We start from the raw sequence: 18,441 nt of genomic DNA on the forward strand, positions 1-18,441 counted from the left end.
CGGCGGCGGCGGCGGCGGCGGCGGCGGCTGCTGAAGTGCCTGTCTCGGCTCCTTTGTCCGGCCGCGGACGCCTCGCCCCCTCCCTCGCCCGCCCGCCCGGCCGCCCCCTCCGACCGCCGCGGCACTGGCCATGTATCCGCAGGGGCGGCACCCGGTGAGTGCTTCGCGGCGGCGCGTGTGCGGCGGGCCCTTCCCGGTCTCGGCCCCCCCCGGAGCGGGGTCGTGGGGACGGACGCTCCCTCCGGACGAGAGACCCCGCGGGCCCGCGCGCAGCCCGGGCGACGGGCCCCCGCGCGCGCTGGTGTGGGGGGGGGGGGGTCCGGGCCGCGTGACGCCCCCGCCCCGTCCTTTGTGCATTCGGGCTCCGGCTCGGCTGCTCCTTCGGAAAGCCCTTTGGCGAGGAACCGGGCGCGGAGAGCCCTTGCTGGCCAGTTCTGGATTTTGCAGTGCCCTTTCCCCCTTTTTAAAGAGCGGCCTCCGGAGGACAGCCCTCCGAGGGACACGGGAATCCGACCCCCCCCCGCCGTGCTTTCCCGGGAAGGCTGGGGGGGGGGGGGCGGTCGGCTGAATCGCGCTGCCTCTAGCAGGGCCGGGAACCTGCCCTGCCCTCCGCTCCCCGGCGGGGCTGGCGCTGGGGAAGGTGCGCCCTGCCTTTGCATGGGTCCCCGGTGTCCGTGGGAGGCCTTTCAGGGCCTGGCGTGGTGGCGCTGGGAAGGGAGTTGGGAGCGCTCCTGGCCGCCTGCCCAGAAGGCTTTCAGATAATATTTGTCTTTGGGGGCTTTGCAGGCTCCCCACCAGCCTGGCCAGCCAGGTTTCAAATTCACTGTGGCAGAGTCCTGTGACAGGATTAAGGACGAATTCCAGTTCCTGCAAGCGCAGTACCACAGGTAAGCCTCGCGGCCCAGCTCTTCCCTGACCCGCCAGGTGGAAACCCCGGAAGGGGACAGAGCCTGAAGCACAAGCAGACCTGCCAACCCCCAGACGTCTCTGTGGGCCCCTGTTCTGCTTTATCCCTCCGCATTGTTAGTCTGTGGCTTCCCACCCTGAGCCCCAGGCTCTCCAGAAACGAGTGGTTTCCCTTTAAACCTGCTCTTCTCGAGGGACTCTCCTGCTTCTCCTGTGCCCCCCCCCGCCCTGTTGCCAGTCTGTTTTGGTTGCAAGAAAAATCCTAAGGGATCTGATAAACATACCAAGGTCTCTCATTGAGCAATATTATCCACGCTTTCTTGGCAGTGAATCCAATTTATGGGATTTACTTCTGTGTAAACAAGTAGAAGTGCCAGATGCTGTATGCTTAACACCAGGAATAAGTGCACGAAGTTGTTGCATTGCCTTGGTGCGATAAGGAAGGTGTCTTGGCACCTGGTTCCAGGCTAGCCCTCATTTTTACTTCATGAACGTTGAAGAGGTTTTCTCGGCAGGTCAAATTTGGAGGAAACCTCTCGAAGACAATGTTTGGTTTTTTAGAACTGTGCTACAGAAAAAGCCCTCTGTTTTGTGTCAGGTATTCAGGGGGTGAGCTGTTTCTCAGTGAGGGCTGCCTTGTTGTGGAGACAGACCTGATTTTTAAGCAGCGAATGTTCCAAATCTTAAGTGACTAGATTAATTCCACTGTTGGGCTGTCCTGGCAGGATGGGATTCACAATCTGCAGTTTTGGGCAGAACTGTGTACATTTGTGAGATTCAGCAAATGTGCCTCTTCTTTCGTAATGAGGATTTAATCCGAGCTGTGCTTCAGAGACGCTTTCAAGCACACTTCGTCTCCAAACCCATTTTAGATCCCAGGGCTTATGAAGTGATGGGTGAAGTGCCTCTGAGCATGCACAGAATGCAGTCCCCCTTTGATTAATCAAGTGTGGGTTACTTGCATGCAGAATTAAAGGGACAGTGAAGACTTCTGGGTCAAGACATTTCTGGTTCCCTTGATAAGAAGACTTGCCTGTTTAGGATTGTCTTTCTCTTTTAGCCTTAAAGTGGAATACGATAAGCTTGCGAATGAAAAGACGGAAATGCAGCGCCACTACGTTATGGTAAGCGGTCCGTACAGTTGTATCCTCTTGGAGCGTGGCTGTCGTCCGAGGACATGGTAGAGCCTCAGATGGGGTGGGGGGGTGAGGGGTCATCCCATGGGGTATGTCCCCTTACTGCCTTTGAGTGGCACTAAAAATTCCCCTCTTGCTAATTTCGGCCTGTTCGGGTGACCCTCGGTTATGACTCAGTGAGGGCCAAACTCCTGGTAGCCCTGAGAAAGGTTTAGCGCTGGTGTGATTTGGAAATTGGTCCAGGAAGCCGGTGTGTTGGCACGGCATGGCAAGAGTCAGTGCTGCTTGGCTGCGCTGGGGTAAAGGACTTGGGGAGGGGCCGGCACACTTTGCTCGGGGGTCCCATGAGCCATTTTGCCTCAGCCTCTGCACAGCCCGCTTCCTTCCCTCCCCTTCGTGTGCCCAGGCAGGGAACTTTCGCGTGCTTCTCTGTCTACGCCCCTCGGCCGTCCGTTGCAGGAAGTCCAGGGTGCTTCCCCTTCTCTTCACCTGGACATGCTGCCAACATGTCTGAGTTTGCTACATCTGAAGAAAGGTTGGCTGCTTTTGTGTGTACATAAGCGAACAGCCGCTGTGTTTGTAGGCCACAGGCCCTTACCGGGCTCTTCCCTTACCGGGCCCTCAGCGTATGCAGGCTTGGGCTGCACTTCTCCTCCTTGGGAGCTTTCCAGAAGAATTACAGCACAAAATATGGCCATGGGCTGCCTGGGAGGCTGGTTTGGCTGCCGGCCCAGCCGTAGACAGTTCAGCATCGCCGGTGGGAATTCAGTCCCTGTAGCTGTGTCAGTGCTTAATCGCTGCGGTATGTGGTCAGTGGCCTCGCTCGGGGAAGGCCTTCCCCGGCATCCCCGCGGCAGTCCTCGCTCCTGCTAATAGGCCGAGTGCTTGTGGCGCTAGGCTGGGGTTTCTCTCCTGGGCGGGCCTGGCTGCGAGGGAGCAGCTTCCCAAGACGGTCAGGCACGCCCAGGCTGGGGGTGCAAGCACTCCTCGGGCAGGAAGATGGCGCCCCGTTGGCCCTTCCGCCTGCGGCGGGGGGTGACCATCCCCTTCGCCTTTGGGCTGCTGCCGGGTTGGGCCCTCGGGCCGCCGAGGTGCAGAACGCGACCCCGCTGGCGGGAGAGGCGGCGCAAGGCCAAACCTGCGCAAGGTGCTCCGTGCTGCTTTCGCACGGCTGCTTTCCCCAAGGTTGCTCTTTTTTTGGGCTTGCCACCCAGGTTTTCAGGGCATCTGCCATTCGGGTTTGTGAACTGCTGTCTTGCTTAGCCTGGTTTTCTCAGAACTGGTCCAGGGCTTGCGGGTGGGCCATGAGGAAGTGCTCCTTCCGTAGGAGGAGTGCGGTGGAGCAGCTTCCAGCTCCCTCCTGTCCTTGGCGAGCGTGCCAGTTGCGTGAAGCGGTTTTACTCTTCCTTGTGTGGAAAGGAGCCCCCGCATTTGTGCCCGTTGGTAGTCCTGCGCAGGCACAGCTTTGCACACCCAGTGAGAACGAGGCCTCGGAGTGCTTGTTTTCCTGTCTGGCTTGTGCATGCCATATCCCCGATTGAAATGCCACAAATAAATTGGGGGCCTCGGCCTGTGGACGTGTGAAAAGGATGCAGTTCATACAACTTCCTTTGTGTGCCTTGTATGTGCCCCAACAGCAGTAACGCCTCCTCGGATATATACGGTAAATTTGCTGGGAAGGCAGGTCAGCAGCTTTCCCCTTCTGTTCTGGGGCTGGGACTGAGTCCCGCCTGCAGTTGCGCTGTGAACTTTTGGCGGCACTTCCTGGCAGCTCACGGGGGTGCTGCCTGGCTGGCACGTGCGATCTTAGGAACGTGTACGCGGGGGCCACATCTCGGAGCCTTGTGCAGAACGAGGTGACTCGGATGTTTCCGAGGGCCAGCTTGGCCGCTGCCCTGGGGGAGGCAGAGGCATTCGTGGGTCGTGCGGAGCTCTGTCATTAGCAGCTCCCGGAAAGAAGGCAAGCACATCAAAGAGGTGTCGGCTTACTGAGTGCTTGGGAAGTGGGGCGTTCTCGCAGCTTGGATGCCTGGCTGTAGTTCCATGCAGCCATGAGCTGCAAAAAGACCCAGTGGGATGCCTGTGGGGTGCCAGGCAGGGCGCGTGTGTCTGAATGTCCCTTTGCTTGTTCAGTAAAGAGCCGTTCTCTGCTTTTTTGCAGTACTATGAAATGTCTTACGGCTTGAACATTGAAATGCACAAGCAGGTGAGTATCTTTAATTAGACTCTCTCCCCATTCCCGCCTCCTCCTCCCCCCCGCCACTCCTCTTCTTCCCTAGCCAGGGCTTAGAGATATGGTTCTAATGGACGGCATACGGTTGCCCGGGAGCGAGCAGGGTGGTGGAGTTCAGAGGGCCTGTGGTTGCGGAAAGCCCCCCGGAACAGAAGAGCTTGCTGAAGCAAGCGGCGTCATTTCTGTCTCGCTCTGGCAGCGCATTGCTTTCGGGCTGTGGGCTTCGGCCTTTCCCTCCTGGGCTTGGATCAAACGCTTGCATTTCGCAGCCACGGTGTCCTCCTTTCTCTCTGCCTGCCCCCGCTGACCTGCATCCCTCACGGGCAGGGACCCTCCCCGTCTCTGTCCAGGCTGCAGCACCAGCTCTGGCTTGTGGCTTGGCTTTCGCCACTGGAAAAGGCCCAGGGACGTGTGGTGTCATCTCGAAAGCCACTCTGGGGTGGGGGGTGGGCAGAGGGCTGTGCGTGCGTGCGTGCCAGCGGCAGGGCCGGCCGCTCCATTGACCACCCTGATGTTGTCACGTGGCTGCCAGCCAGCCCGGGCAGCCCAGGGATTCCATTATGTCCCTGATGTTGAGCGCATCAGCTCATTGCCTACTGAGACAGAGTCATCTAAAGCACTTACAATATGCTTTATTTCTGCCATGCCATTTAAAGTAAGTGCATCAACTGGGCACTGTTGACTTGTCTTGGCAGTCCAGGGTAAAAGCCAAAGGGGGGCAGTTAATTGAACCTGTTGCCTTTCTAGAGACATTATGTCGTCTTCTTCAAGTCAGAATGATTAACCAGAATATTTTAGAACTAGTGTGTATGTGTCACTATAGCAGTAAAGTGCAAAACTTGGTAGGCATGTCATGAGTGGAGCCAGGTGGAGCCAGGGATCAGACTAGATGGCCCGGGGACCCCTTCTGACGTATTCTGTTTCTGTTTTGCTCTAATAAAGGGAGAGAAACACTTTAAACATTCTTGGCTGGTCAAGTGCCCTACATTAGCCCTGGTAAAATTCTTTAGAAATGGGCATGGAGTGGGGGGAATTGCATTCTCAACATGTTACTGAGGGGTGGAGGGAGGACGTTAACTCCTAGAAGGTGAGATGCCAGAGTTCACTTTTGCTGGGAATTTCCAGAAGGGTAATCTGTTTTTATGCCTGGAAGGACATGTGGCTTGTTAATGGCGACCCGAGAATACGCTGTACCTACTGCCTGGGTGGCTCCTCTCAGGGAGGCGCACGGCCAATGACAGGCGGGCTGAAGGCGGGTCGGTGGCACACCACGGGGACCGAGAGTGGCGGTCAGGGATGGCTCTTCTTGTGTGAACTGGCACAGGGGCCCCTTTCTGGGTGGGCCACAGGGAGGCACTTCAGCTGTTCCTGCTGCCTGTGCCAGAGGCACTGCTCTCGAGGATTCCAGCCGGGCCGCTTGCTTGGACCCGAGGAGCTTGTCCCCCCTGCCCAGGTGCCTTGAGTGACCAGCAGTTCCACTCATGGGCCAGGTTCTGCCTTACCAGTAGCTCCCCCTCCCCAAGGCCAAGCAGGCCGGTCTGGGGGAGAAGGCCATTGTTAGGCGCAGGCCAGCTGCACACATGCCTGGCCAGGCAGTCAAACCTTCCAGAGCAGAGTCCTGGGTTCAGAGCCGACCGGCTGTGTTGTTTTCAGAAAGTGGCCTTCCCCAAGCCTTCCTCTTCCAGAGATTACCTGCGGGACGGAAATTGTAACACGGCAAGGGGAGAGGCGCCCCCACGTCTTGAATGCGCCCTGTTCAACGGAGGGGAAGGGGTGAAGCCCTGCAAGGTGTGTGGAAGGGCCGACTGCCATAAATAATCCTCCAAGCCATTGCATGGTGCATCTGAATTAGGTCTCCGGGCCTGGGGAATGCCCCTTTTTCATGCCCCGGTGCCGGGCCTTGCTGCTCCCGCCCCCCGCAGAACAAAGCTGCATCCTTGCAGCCAAACCAGCTCTATAATTTGATTTAATGGCTTGTTTTCACTTGCTGGTTTAGATCTGCCTTGTAAATTAGCCGCCACAGCTTATTGTCCTGGGTAGCTGAGAAGGCCTGTTTCAGAGAGAACACAAAGGAGAGAGACTCTTCAAACTCGGCAATTTGGCTGGCGGGAACTGGGGGACCCTCGCTCTCTCCGAGATGGAGTGAACCAACCTCTCCGGCTGGGTTTCTTTGGGGCGGCTCCCTTTGATGTGAACCTGGATCCCTTGCTAATAATTACAGGCGCTGTAGATTGTATCTGGCACCCATGCAGGCAGCTTTGTAGATGCTTGAGTGCCCTGGCTTTCAGGTTTCAATAGAGATAATATTTTCAAGGCTTATAAGATGAAATGAAACGAGCTGCCTCCCTTTTAGAGAGCATAAAACCTGATCCTGCAATTTGTCTTGCCTTGTCCTGGCAGCTCCTTTGAGGTGTGTTGCACTGAGTAATGTTCCTGTGGACCCACCCAGGCGTCTGACGGGCCTCTTTCATACCCTCTGCTTTTGGGGACTGTTGCCAGTGCCCAGAGAGCTTCGGCCTCGGGGTGGTGCAGACACGAGACTCGTTGCCACCATCACTCCATTGGGAGCCCTGGCCCTGGACGAAAGGGACTCAGAAGAGTTGCCGAATATCCTAGAAATAGTTAACAATTCCAAACTTTTCCAAAGTCTGCAGATGTGCCTGGGCCACTAGGGAGGCGTCCAGATGAGCCGCATTATTCCCTTACCTCCGGATTAATTTGCATCCCAGCCTTTCCTCTTCTCAGGAACTTAGGGGGGGTCTTCCTCTGTTTTCTTTCATCCTCACAACAGCCCTGCAAGGGTGGTTAGCAGATGCTGGGCATTCTTCCTGCAGCACTGGTCCTGGACCACTGAGCTGCCCCCCCCCCCGCACACTTCCTTGGGGAGCTGTGTTCAAGCCTGCTCTGTAGGGTCTGGTGCCCCCCCCATCCTGGCACTTGCCGCCTCTGGCACAGCTTCCAGCCAGCAAATGCAGGGCACGCCCCTCCAGGGCTTGGCTGACTTGCTGCTCCTTTAGTTGCATGTGTGAATTGGTCAGACCAGGAGTTTCCCTGGCCCGTGGGCGAAGCCCAAATTGGGCTTTTACCTGAAGCTGGCTTGTGTCCAGTGGCCGCTTCTGTGTGTGGCAAAAATGCCCTTGGTCTCCCTCCCCCCGCTGGAGGGTCTTAATTGTCAGGGGAAAGGGGAAGCAGTGCCCAGATGAGATCTGAATCATTTATTTTGCATGCATGGTGGCTCAGCAGCGAGGGTCAAGCCCCGAAGTGGAGCTGACAGAAAGCCAAGATCTGGGCCTCTTAAAACCTGCAAGTTAACAATCAGCTTCCACTGCGCTTGTCGGGGTCTTTCCTTTATATAGTCCACAGGTTAACAACTGTGCATGTCGTCGTATTGCCAGGCTAACCATCGGTTCTGACTAATTCCAACTGTGCCTTCCATTGTACCCTTTTCTTGATGCCACCAGGGAGAGTTTGTGACTGATATCTTCTAGGTAACCTGTCTGTAGTTCCAAGAACAGTCTGTGAGCCTGCCCCTTTGGCATCTGCGGCTAGGCCAGGGGCCCCGTCTTGGTGTCTGCGGTGAGGCTGGGCAGGTAGCAAGCAGGGCAGAGGCCCGAGGTGCCTGCGGGTCCCTCTCTGCCAAAGCGCAGGGGAGCCTGCCTCGTCCCACTTTTACTTGGGGCTGGGCAAGCTGCCTGGAGCACTCTGGGTCCAGGTCTGCTATTGCCAGGCTGCTTGGGCCCCAGAAGAGAGTCGGTGAGCACATCTCCTGCAATATGAGCAGCAGGGCTCCTCAGTGTGGGGAGCGCTTCCTGATCTCGAGTGGTCAGCTCCAAGTGCCCTTCTGCCCAGGCTGCCCCCTCACATGTGGGTCCCTTTGAACTTGGCAGCCCTCCCCCAGAAGTGCGTAGGGGTGTCTCTGGTCACCCCTTCAGCAGCAGGCGTTTGCTGCCAGGGACCTCTTGGGACGGAGCTCAGTGCTGAATCCTTGAAAGGCTTTAATGTGGCTTGCTGCTCGGTTGTGTGTCTTTTGGGAACCATTTTGTGGGTCCAGTTGGGAGGGCAAGAGCAGGCCTCAGCCACCGCATCAAAGGTCTTTGGGCACCCCGTCCGCGCTGCAGGTCTGTGCCCAGCTCACCGCCAGATCTTTCCCTTTCCTGGCCTTCAGTGGATGCCCAGGATGCTGTTTGAATCCTAGGACAATGCAAGCTCATTGTTGCCTCCTGATTGTGGAAGGTGGAGGCCCAGCAGCCCCCGCACACGCCTCCCGGTTCCTTGGGGGGTGGGAATTGGGTAGCCAAAAAACACTGTCTGACTGGAGATGGCCTGCGCATTTCACGCAGAGCCCAAACCTGACATTCCCTGAGCAGAAGCACGTCACCACTTCCCGGTCCTTCTCTCCCCCTCCCCAAGACTTTCAGCAAGGAAAGCCCAGCTGGCTGCTCCACAGGTCATGAGCAGAGCCGACTGGAGCCAGGGGTCGGTCTAGATGGCCCAGGAGGCCCCTTCTGACTTGCTCTGTTTCTGTGCTCGTCGCAGAGCGATTGTTCCTCTGCCGTGGGGCACCAGGGCCCAGACAGACAGGCCTCGTGGGGAGCAGTCCGTGCCCTTGGATCATTGGTGCTGCTGTGCACCCTCCGGACGGGCCTGCGCGATCCGGGCCACACGGCCTCCACCTCTCGCTGGCCATTAGTCTCTGAGCATCGCAAGCAAAGAACTGGCGCGGTAGCAAGATGGCAGGGCTCGGCCACGCTGCCTCTGGGCCTTTTTGAGGCTTCCCTTTATTTATCCAGCAAATAATAGCTGTTCCTTAGCGTAGAGGCAGCTTTTCTTCCGGAGGTCGCACCCCAGTTGCTGGAGCATGTCCTTGAGATGTACAGCGAAGCAAAGTGGGCCGTGTGGGCCATGAGAAAGTCCCTGTTGGGCTGCCCAGAAGGCCCCCCCAGCTCCCAGCATTCGAAGTCGTGAGCCCTTCCTAGCCAAGATGTGGCACAAAGGCAGCCTGCAGCGGGGGGGGGGGGGGGGCGAAGTCGAGCACTCTGCTAGGCTTGAAGAAGTCTCTGGAGGCCAAAAGAACCCGACTTCCTAGGATGTTATTTATTTTTATTATAACATTTTTATGCCACCCCCATCGCAGAAAGCCTTGGGGTGGCTTACAAAGCAGGATAAAACAAACATAGAATAACCATTAAAAATTCGGAGCATCTCGACTCTATCATAAAACCAATAAATAGGAACAATAGTTAAGAATTAAAATATTGTTTAAATAAAAAGGTCTTGGCCTGGCACCGAAAAACAAACAATGACGGCGCCAGGCGGACCTCTCTGGGGAGCGCATTCCACAGATGGGGCTCCACCACAGAGAAGGCCCTCCTTCGGGTGCTCACCCTCCTAACATCCTTCACAGAGGGCTCCCGGAGATGTGAGAGGGCACAACCCTTCAGAGCACAAAACATGCCAGCATCAGGTGGCATAAGATCCTCTTAATCTCCTAGAAGTTCTGTCTTGAGATCTGCGGGAGAGGCCAATCTCTGGGAACCCTCCGTGAAAGAAATTAGGAGGGTAGGTACTCGGAGGAGGGCTTGCTCTGCGGTGGCGCCCAATCTATGGAATATGCTCCCCAGAGAGGTCCGCCTGGCGCCATCGTTATTTGTTTTTCTGCGCCAGGCGGACCTCTTTATTTAAACGTCATTTTAAATAAAGACCTTTTTATTTAAACGTCATTTTAATTGTTAACAATATTTATTTATTTATCTGGCCAGGGCAACTTCTTTTCTTTTATAACTTTTCTTTTATAACTTTTATATCGTTTATATTTCTTATTTATTTTATATTATTTTAATTTTATATTGTTATTTTTGTATTGTATTGTATTTTATTGTGTTGTAAGCTGCCCCGAGGCTTCGGCAAGGGGCGGCATAGAAATGTTCTAATAATAATAATAATAATGGCCACATCCAGGAGTTTCCCACTCCCAAAAAAGCAATGTTTGCCCCTAAAAAAAAAATAAAGTTACCCTCCCAGGACACGCAATTGTCACTCCCCGTGGGGCTTGCAGATCTGTGGGGAGGCAACTCTGACCAGAGACGGCAGTTGGCACTGCCGTCTCTGACCACCAATTTAGGACCTTGCGTTCTTTTTTGAAATGGGGTTCTTTTTTAAGAGCTACTGAGGATGGTATTTGATGCACGTTAAATGCATTCATATGTAGTAATGCACATTATTTGAGTGCAGTGGTGGAGGAGAGTATATAAAGTGTGCGTCACTGACTTAATACCGTGGTCGTTTGAGCAGTCGGCTGGAAAGTCGCATGAGGGTTGCAGCTAAATTTTGGGGCAGGTGCGACGCTGGCTTGGCAGCTGCAGTGCTCGGAGCACCGTTGTTGGCGATGCAGGGAAGGCGAGGCGCAGCGGGTGGTGGGCAGGCGCCCTTGCGGCTTTCGGCAGCCCCAGAACCTCTTGGTGGGACGTTGCAGGGCGTGAAGCCCCGAGTGTGCCCGGCACGAGGCAGAGGGGCTGCTTAAGCACTTCTTGGTTCTCGTGGGACCCCTTCGTGGGAGGAGCCGTGTTCTGCCAAGGGGTCCCATGAAGGCCCTGTGTGTGTGTGTGTGGGGAGGGAGGGGCTGCAGGGGCAAGCATGCTTAGACTAGCGTTCCTCCCGAAAACTCTGGAAGGCAGAGGCCATTCCTGGCTCCTGCATTCCTCTTCGCCTGCCCCACATAGGTGGGGGCCCTGGGTTGGTGCTCCTGCTGTCACGGCAGACCCCCCTCACCAGCCTCGCCCCAAGGGCACATCCACGAAATGGGCCGGGCTGTGCCCACACGCCCCCCTCCTGGAACGCCGGTCTCCTCGGCAGCGCACTCTGCGCCCACTAATAACGACTTGCAGCCACAAATAGCTTTCAACATGCCGACGAGTGCCTGGCTGAAGAGCGCACTTGAGCGAGCGCTAGACAGCTGGAAGTGCCCCTAATTGTCTGCCCGAGTGAGAACTGCCCGTGCTCAAGGGCCTTATTTTCTCCTGCTTAAAGAGACAATATTCTGCTTTCAACAAGCGCCGGAGGCACTTGGGTGGAAGGCCTCGTCCTGCGCGCCCTCTCCCTGCCCGCCCTTTTAAGACCAGCTGGCGCAGGGGGGCGGGGGGTCCGTGGGCCTTGCCTAACGGGGCTCGGCCTGAGTGAGCGGCTTTCCACGTAGCGCAGGGGGCTCCCTCCCCCCTTCCGACAGGCCCGGCCAGCTGTGAGTTACCTGTGGCGCAGATGAGGCCCGGAGAGCACCGGGCGGGCGGCCAGATGGGGAGGAGGGCCACGGGCTGGATTGGTGTGGCGTATGTTGCGCCTGTGGCTCTTCCACTCAGGTGACGCGTCGTGGCATCACTGTCCTCGGAGAGCGTCAAGGCAGGTGGGACCAGCTCCTCCGGGATGGAGCTCCTGGTCTCCAGCCAAGCATGGTGTCTGGAGGGCAGCAGGTTGGGGAGGGCCGTTGGGCTTGGAGGCACCGGGCAGGGAAGCTCTTTCTGCGACCTCGAGGCGCGTGCAGCGGCCTTCCGCGTGAAGCGCATGCTTCTGCAAGGCGCCTCGGCCTCAGCAGCCAGTGCTGTGAGCTCGCAGACCATGCTGCGCTCTGCCGCAGCCCTGGCGGTCCTCGCAGAAGGGGTGGCCTGGGAGCCCTCGTGCTTTGGACAAAATGCCCTGGGGGGTGCGCAGAGCGAAGTCTCTGGCGCTCTCCACGTGCATCGAACGAAGGCGCACGCGGGACATGCTCTGCGCAATGATTTCCTGCCTCTTGAGGCCCCGCTGGAGCAGCCGACAGGCTCCAACTTGCTGGGGCTGAGGACGAGGGAGGGGAGTGACCCGGGCAGCTGCCCTGCCCCACTCCCTGAGGTCTGGCTTCCACCCCACAGGTGTCGCCTTGGGGTGGCTGTGTGCTCCGAATCTCACCCATGGGCTTTAGGCAGGAGTTGAATGGCGTGGGGGGGGAGCAGAGCCCTGCTGGGAGAATCCCCCTGGGGGTCCCTGCAAGTAGGGCTGGAACCACTGCGTGCAGCGCCCCCGCCCAGCCCCAAGGGACACCCAGCTCGAGGGCTGCAAGAGCTGCCGAGAGGCCCCGGAGAGCCGGCAGGGATGCGCTCCCTCTGCTGCTCTCCCATCAGAGGTCCTCATGTGGGGCAGCCGGGGCTGCTTCCGTGGCCAGGCCTGCGCCCCCACCCTGGCCACTGTGGGCCCCGGTCCCCAGCCCCACCCGAGAGTGCCTGGAGTCGGCTGGCCACTGTCCAGAGGCCTGCCTAGGAAAGGGCTGGTTGCTGCTGGCTGGCGACGGTTTGGTCTCCCGGGTCAAGGGAGGCTTTTCTCGGAGAAGGGGGCTCACCACGGTGGCACGGGACACTCCTATGCAGAGGCATGGATGCCCCCCCCCCCCGGCCTGGCCAGCCCTTCCTCCTTGCTGGCTTTCAGGGGCCAGGAGGGCCAGGTTTCTGTTCGGGGCACTTGCGTAGCCCTTGACCCCCTTCCTGGAGCTGCCCTGGGGCCAGGCGGTGCTCTGGGAGCCCCTGCAGCTTCGGCTGCTCCCTTCCGAGTCCCAGCCCCGGTGGTGCACAAGCTCTCGCCCTGAGGAGCCCCGTGGGTCCGTTTCAGTGGGCCCGAGGGGGCGAGGAGTCTCTGGGGCTGGAGTGCAGTAAGCCCTGGCCAACTTGGTGTCCCCGAGCCAGGGGCTGCCTGCCCTGTGCGCCCTCCCCCTTCCTGCCCCTCCATGCATGGCTTGGCTTTTATCCCGAACCGACTGTGGAGCCAATCTGATTGCCCCCCCCCCCCCCCGCCTTCAGTTCAGCCTAATGATCTGGCTTGGCATGGGTAATGCAATTTTGCCGTTAGCTGCAGTCAGGCAGGGAGCTGATTTGCATAATGTTCTAATGGGGATTAGGTGGCTGGGGTTGCCATGGAAACTGGAGGGTGAGGCATTGAATGGGGTGGGTGGCTCTCAGGGTGGGGGTGATGCGGGGCATTGCGGTGATGAATGGGGGCGCAGTGCTGCTTGGACGGTGCCCAGCCTTGGCCTGCGTCCTTTGGGGGCAGACAGATCTTCATTAAAGTGTAACCAGGGGCAAGGGAGAGTTCTTAATTTTCCCTTTCCCAAACTTGTTAAAGCATGCAAATATTTTTAATTGCATGATTGCAGTGGGTGTTCAGGAAAAGAATACCTTTGGTATGATGCAAATATTTAGAAGGCAGAATTGTAGAGCTTTCCCCCTTCTTTTGCTCCTCTGCCTCCAATGAAAGTTGTGTCTGAATTCCTTCCCGGAAGCAGGTGGAGGTGCAGCCCTGGCTGCCTCCAAACCTCCGTGGGTCTTCATGCTGTTTTGCTGGTTTCTTGCCAATTCTGGAATGTTCTCAGAAGGGCGGAATGCCTGGGAAGGGATTCCCTTCTGAGGACAGAAGCCCAGCCCAGACTGCGGCCTGGAAGTGCTTCCCTTCTGCCCCTCCAACCTGCCCCACTGCCTCAGGGTTTCCCCATGGCTGGGAGCGGGCTGATTGTTTTCTGTTATTTCCAAAAGCAATTTGGGATTCTAAGCCTTTTTTAAAGTGGCATAGAAGCGCGCTCTCATCTCTCCGGTCACTTACTGATGGCCATCACCAGTGCAGTAAGCTTTGGAAATGGCTTCCGAAGACAAGTCCGCGGAGGCAAAGCTGCTTCCTACATAAAAGCATTGGGGTCAGCAAGGGATTGCTTGTCCAGCATCGCACAGGCTCTTACTTTCCCTCCCTCCCTGCTGGCTGTAAACGGCCCAGCCCCTGCCCCATTCAGCCGGCCACTGGTCACCCCCTGCTGCAGTTCCCGGGGCCGGCGGGAGAGCGTGTGGCTCGTGGGCCAGCTGGCCTGCCGCTCCTCCAGCCGGGTTGTTGGCCTCTGCTCTGATCCCTGTGCTGCTGCAGCAGGCTTTCCTGCAGCAGCGCTTGTTTCTCTGCAGTATAAGGCCCGTTAGAGGCTGGAGTAGCCATTTCTGGTCTGTGCATCATGCTCCCGGCAGCTTTTCCTGCCCAAAGCAGAAGAGACCTTTTTATTGGAAAGGCGACTGGCTGCAAGAATGGAGCAGCTCGCAACTGTGGGAAGAAACAATTCTTGAACTGCTGAACATTTCTGGATGTTTGCTTTATTGATAACGAGCTGCTCTGAACTCTCCAGAGGAGAATCTGACTCCATTCCAGGGCGTGGGCTCCACCAGCCTCCATTGTTAGCGGGCTTCTGGATTCCTTGCCTGACAGTCAGACCTTGTTTAAGTTGGAAGTCAAACAGTCGTTACAGCTGCTCCGATCCAAGAGAGGCTGCCTCCTAACCCCTTTGCCCCTGGATGGAGGTGGCAGTAGGGCAGCCCCACGTCTGTGTCTGAGCGGGTGTCCGGCTCCATGCACTTGCTCGTGGCACAGGGGCCGGAGTCTCCCCCTCCAGGCTTCTCCTCTGGATCAGAAAGGACAAAGGATGTGCAGCCGGCCTCAGTGGAGTGCTTTGCCTGGAAGAGCATCCTTCAGGTTACTCAGGCTGAATTCTGTGCATGCCCCGAGACCAGGGGCATGGAGCACAAAGTCCTTGGGGGGAGTGTGTTCTGTGTAGACCAGGCAGTGATTTTCCGCCGCTTCCTGAGGGCCTCCGGCTTGGAGGCATGAAATTGTGGTGCTGCACGGCAGGGTTCCTGGTTTCTCTCACAAGCTGCTCCCGTGATCTGGCTTGGACAGCACAGGAGCTGGCCGTGGGTGAATTTACCCTTCCTCCAGATCACAGGAGGGCTTCTTAACCCTCCCCCCTGCCCTTTCCAGGTTCCCATGACAGGAAAGGGACAGCCGCCCTACCGAGGGCACCCATTCACCTTGGAAGCTCACATGCGCTGCGACTTGTTGCATCCAGATTAACCCGAACCAGCCTGATTCCTTTCTAGTTTCTGTGGAGCTTGTCTGGGGCAGATGCAGCCATATTTGATCCATTTAAAAAAAACTGGCCACGGAGGACTCTTAATTCAGCTCAGTGGCCACGAACTCTTCAGTGGCATTGGCCTTTCAGTTCTGTCTCTCACGCTGGTGTCATCAGAAGAGTGTGCGAAAGGGCACCAAAGTTTTCCATCCCATTGCCGATTCTTGGGGATGGAATCTCTCGTTGCTCGTAAGAAGGGAGACCCTGTTCTGTTCCAGGACTTGCAGCCCGTCCAGTGAAGCAGCTTCCAGAGTTTGCTTTCTTCCTCTATATCATGGTGACCAAGGACTGTCTCCTCTCTCCCTTCCAGACGGAGATCGCGAAAAGGCTGAACACGATTCTGGCCCAGATCATGCCTTTTTTGTCTCAAGAGGTGAGAACCCGTTTGGATGCCGGCTGACGGCTTGCAGCAGAAGCCGTAAAACCAGGCCCTCCCCCAGGGCAGCTCCCCGCGGAAGCAGTTGCTTGCCAGCGGCTGGCCCCTTCTTGGCATTCTGATCCCTGCCAGCGATGGAGCTCTTCCTGCGCGGCTCTTCCGATCCCCTCTTAAAGCCCCCCAAAGTGGAGGCTGCGCTTATACCACGCAGCTGCAAATTCCAGCGTACATCAAGCACCGCGCTGGCTTTTTTCCTCCCGGCTTGTTTTATGCAGCCGAGCCCTGCCTGGGTGGCCCCTTTCACCTGAATGGAGCAGCTCCAAGCAGAGGAAGCTGCTCAGGCCTGAATGGTCTGGGCTGCCCCATCTCTTGGTGGTGCAGTGGCGAAAACGGGGCGAGGCATTCCCGGTGCGGCTGCACGGCGGGGGTTATGGCAGGGCATAGCTCTTCCCGCTGCCCTCCGGAGAGCGACGTGGCCACAGCTCAGGCCCAGCGGCCTGCACCACCGGGCTGTCCGCGCCCGGGGTGCCCCCGTCCTCCCGCGAAGCCCTGCAGGGGGCTCAGCCCTCACGGCACCCGCTGCCACTGCTGCCCGGCTTCCGTAAGGACACACACCTGAGCTTTTCCAGCGAGGCTTGGTAGCCCTGGCGTGATTGCCAATAATTCTTGCTCTTCATCTCGCAAAGGCCGTTTCGCTTTAGAAACTGGGCTGCCGGGGGGGCACTGGCGAGGGTGGGCTAGTGTGTGCCAAAGCTGCTTTCTTCCTCGTTGAGTACCGGATCGTGTTTGTCCCACTGATTTGCTTTCGTCCTGCCGTGGTGGCTCCTGCCTGCTGGAGCCTGTTGATTGTTCCCACAACGTCCCTGGGAGCTGAGCATCCCCCCAGAGCGCATTTCTGCAGAATCTTTTTGCCTCTGGGCTGTTTTTCCACCGTGGGGACTTGTGTTCACGGGGCTCGGTCTCTCGCACCCCACAATTCCAGGCCGTGCGACTGCCGCTTGGGAGCCTGAACGCTCCTGGCCTGTTTTCCAAGCCACTCTTCTGTGGTCGGAATGGCTGGTCGGCCTCTTCCCTGCCTTGGGTGAAGGGGCAGCACGGTGTGCCCACCCTAGCGGAGCGTCCCAAGGTGTTCTGCAGCAAAGACTCCCAAGAGGCAGGAAATGCGCTTGATTTCTAAGATGCAACTCCTGATCTGCCGGGGACAGCCGGTTTCTCCCTGGGGACACGGCAAGGCTGCAGACACCAGCCAGCACGAAGTGGCTTCCCTCGCGGGACTGGGAGCTGTAGCCTCCGGTTTCCTGGCTGCTTCTGTGCGGGATCTGTGCCGCTGAATAGGAATGCGCCCAGACTGCTGGCACCTCCTCAGGAGGAGGAGGACGGAGGACGTTTCACAGTCTCTCTCTCTCTCTCCCCCCCCCCCGCCCCCCGTAGCACCAGCAGCAAGTGGCTCAGGCGGTCGAGCGGGCCAAGCAAGTCACGATGACGGAGCTGAACGCCATCATTGGGGTATGTGGGGTTCCCAGTCTGCCTCTCATTGGGCCTGTGCCCCTTTCTTCCTACCGCAGACCGTAAGCCGAGAGCGCCAGGCCCTGCCCTGGGGCTTGCAAACCTGCCACAAGCAACCGCCGCCTTTTCTCCAGCTTGAGAGGGCCGTGGGCCAGACGCTTGCTTGTGTTTGCGGAGGGCTTCCGTCCTGCCCGTCGATTCTGGAAGCCTGGTGCCCTCCTGATCTTGGAGACCAAGGCTGCCCCTGAACTGGAGGACCAGCCGTCCTCGACTTAATGCTGACAAGCAGGGATGGCGTGGCGGATCAAGGGGAAGTTACGGGAAGTCCTGGGGGAAGGTTGTGATTTCGAGGAGAGCAGAGCCTGAGCACGGCCCCATGCACCCACTCTGGATTTTGGGAAGGATGGTTTTAATAAATGCAGCACGCTAATAGGTAAGGTCCTGTGGCAAGTGACCCTAAGCAGTCCAGGATGGGTGGGGGCTTAAAAAAGGAAATTTTGAAGGCACAGCTGCAGACAAGTCCCAACAGAAATAAAAGCAAATGGGTGACAGAGAAACTTGTGTGGCTTTGCTGAAAACTTTGAGCTGAGGTAAAAATGCGGGAGGCGGTGCGGTGCGCAGGAAGCGGAAGGTTGGCCAGGCGGCAGGAGGGGAGTGCAGGCAGGTGGCCCAGGAATGACTCCAGGGAGGCCAAGGCTGGGCATGATTAGCAAGGAATGCCAGAATCAACCCCCCCCCTTCAGGTGTGTGCAGGTGGGCAGCAGGGAAAAGCAGCAGCGGCTCATCTTCTCCGTGAGGAAACTGAGGCAACGCCAAGGCTGCCATGCATAGTTTCCGCAGCCGGGCCGCTGGGGCCCCCAGGCCCAGAGAGGGACGCAGGCCCGGGGACAGGCGTGGTGCCCCTCCTGGGCGGAAGGAGCCCGGGTGGGCTGCTCTTGCACCCTCTCTGTGGCTGGTGGCCCAACTGGCCGTGGCCGTGGCTGGTGCCTCCACTCCTTGAATTGTAACCCCTCGCTTGCTTGCTCAGGTCAAGCCCTCGGCAGTCCGGTGTGTTGGCGGAGGGCTGGCCTGGGCAACTTGGGGCCTGCCATGGACTCCCAAGATGAGCAACCTTGCAGGGCTGCTGCGCGAACGAGTGGAGAGGAGGCGAGCCTTCCGAGTGGGTGTGCGCATGCAGAGCAACGAGGGCTGGGTGCCGGCAGGGATAATAAGGCAACATTTGGAGAGATAAGCTGGGTGGCTGCTGCCACTGCCCCCCCTCCAGCCCGGCCCATCCTTGAGGTGCTGTCAGTGGGCCACCGTTTCGCCTCAGCCCCCCCCCCCCCCCCCC

General features: G+C 58.0%; 1 protein-coding gene across 10 annotated transcripts in view; it reads left to right on the forward strand.

Annotated features, from left to right (window-relative positions):
- The first annotated feature begins 49 nt into the window (after positions 1–49).
- The window catches only part of TLE3 (TLE family member 3, transcriptional corepressor), a 66,884-nt gene continuing 48,492 nt past the window's right edge, over positions 50–18,441 (forward strand). For 5 of the 10 annotated variants that reach the window (XM_044444878.1, XM_044444879.1, XM_044444877.1 and 2 more), the window contains exons 1-6: positions 50–154; positions 787–887; positions 1,967–2,030; positions 4,204–4,248; positions 15,540–15,602; positions 17,037–17,111. In XM_044444878.1, coding sequence (XP_044300813.1) covers positions 131–154; positions 787–887; positions 1,967–2,030; positions 4,204–4,248; positions 15,540–15,602; positions 17,037–17,111 — 372 coding nt within the window. In that variant the 5' untranslated portion in view covers positions 50–130. The remainder of the gene's footprint in view (positions 155–786; positions 888–1,966; positions 2,031–4,203; positions 4,249–15,539; positions 15,603–17,036; positions 17,112–18,441) is intronic. The other 5 variants (XM_044444882.1, XM_044444881.1, XM_044444886.1 and 2 more) reach the window with 1 other exon arrangement.

Source organism: Varanus komodoensis, unplaced genomic scaffold, assembly GCF_004798865.1.
Source record: "Varanus komodoensis strain SLA01 unplaced genomic scaffold, ASM479886v1 scaffold46_1, whole genome shotgun sequence".
Lineage (NCBI taxonomy): Eukaryota > Metazoa > Chordata > Lepidosauria > Squamata > Varanidae > Varanus > Varanus komodoensis.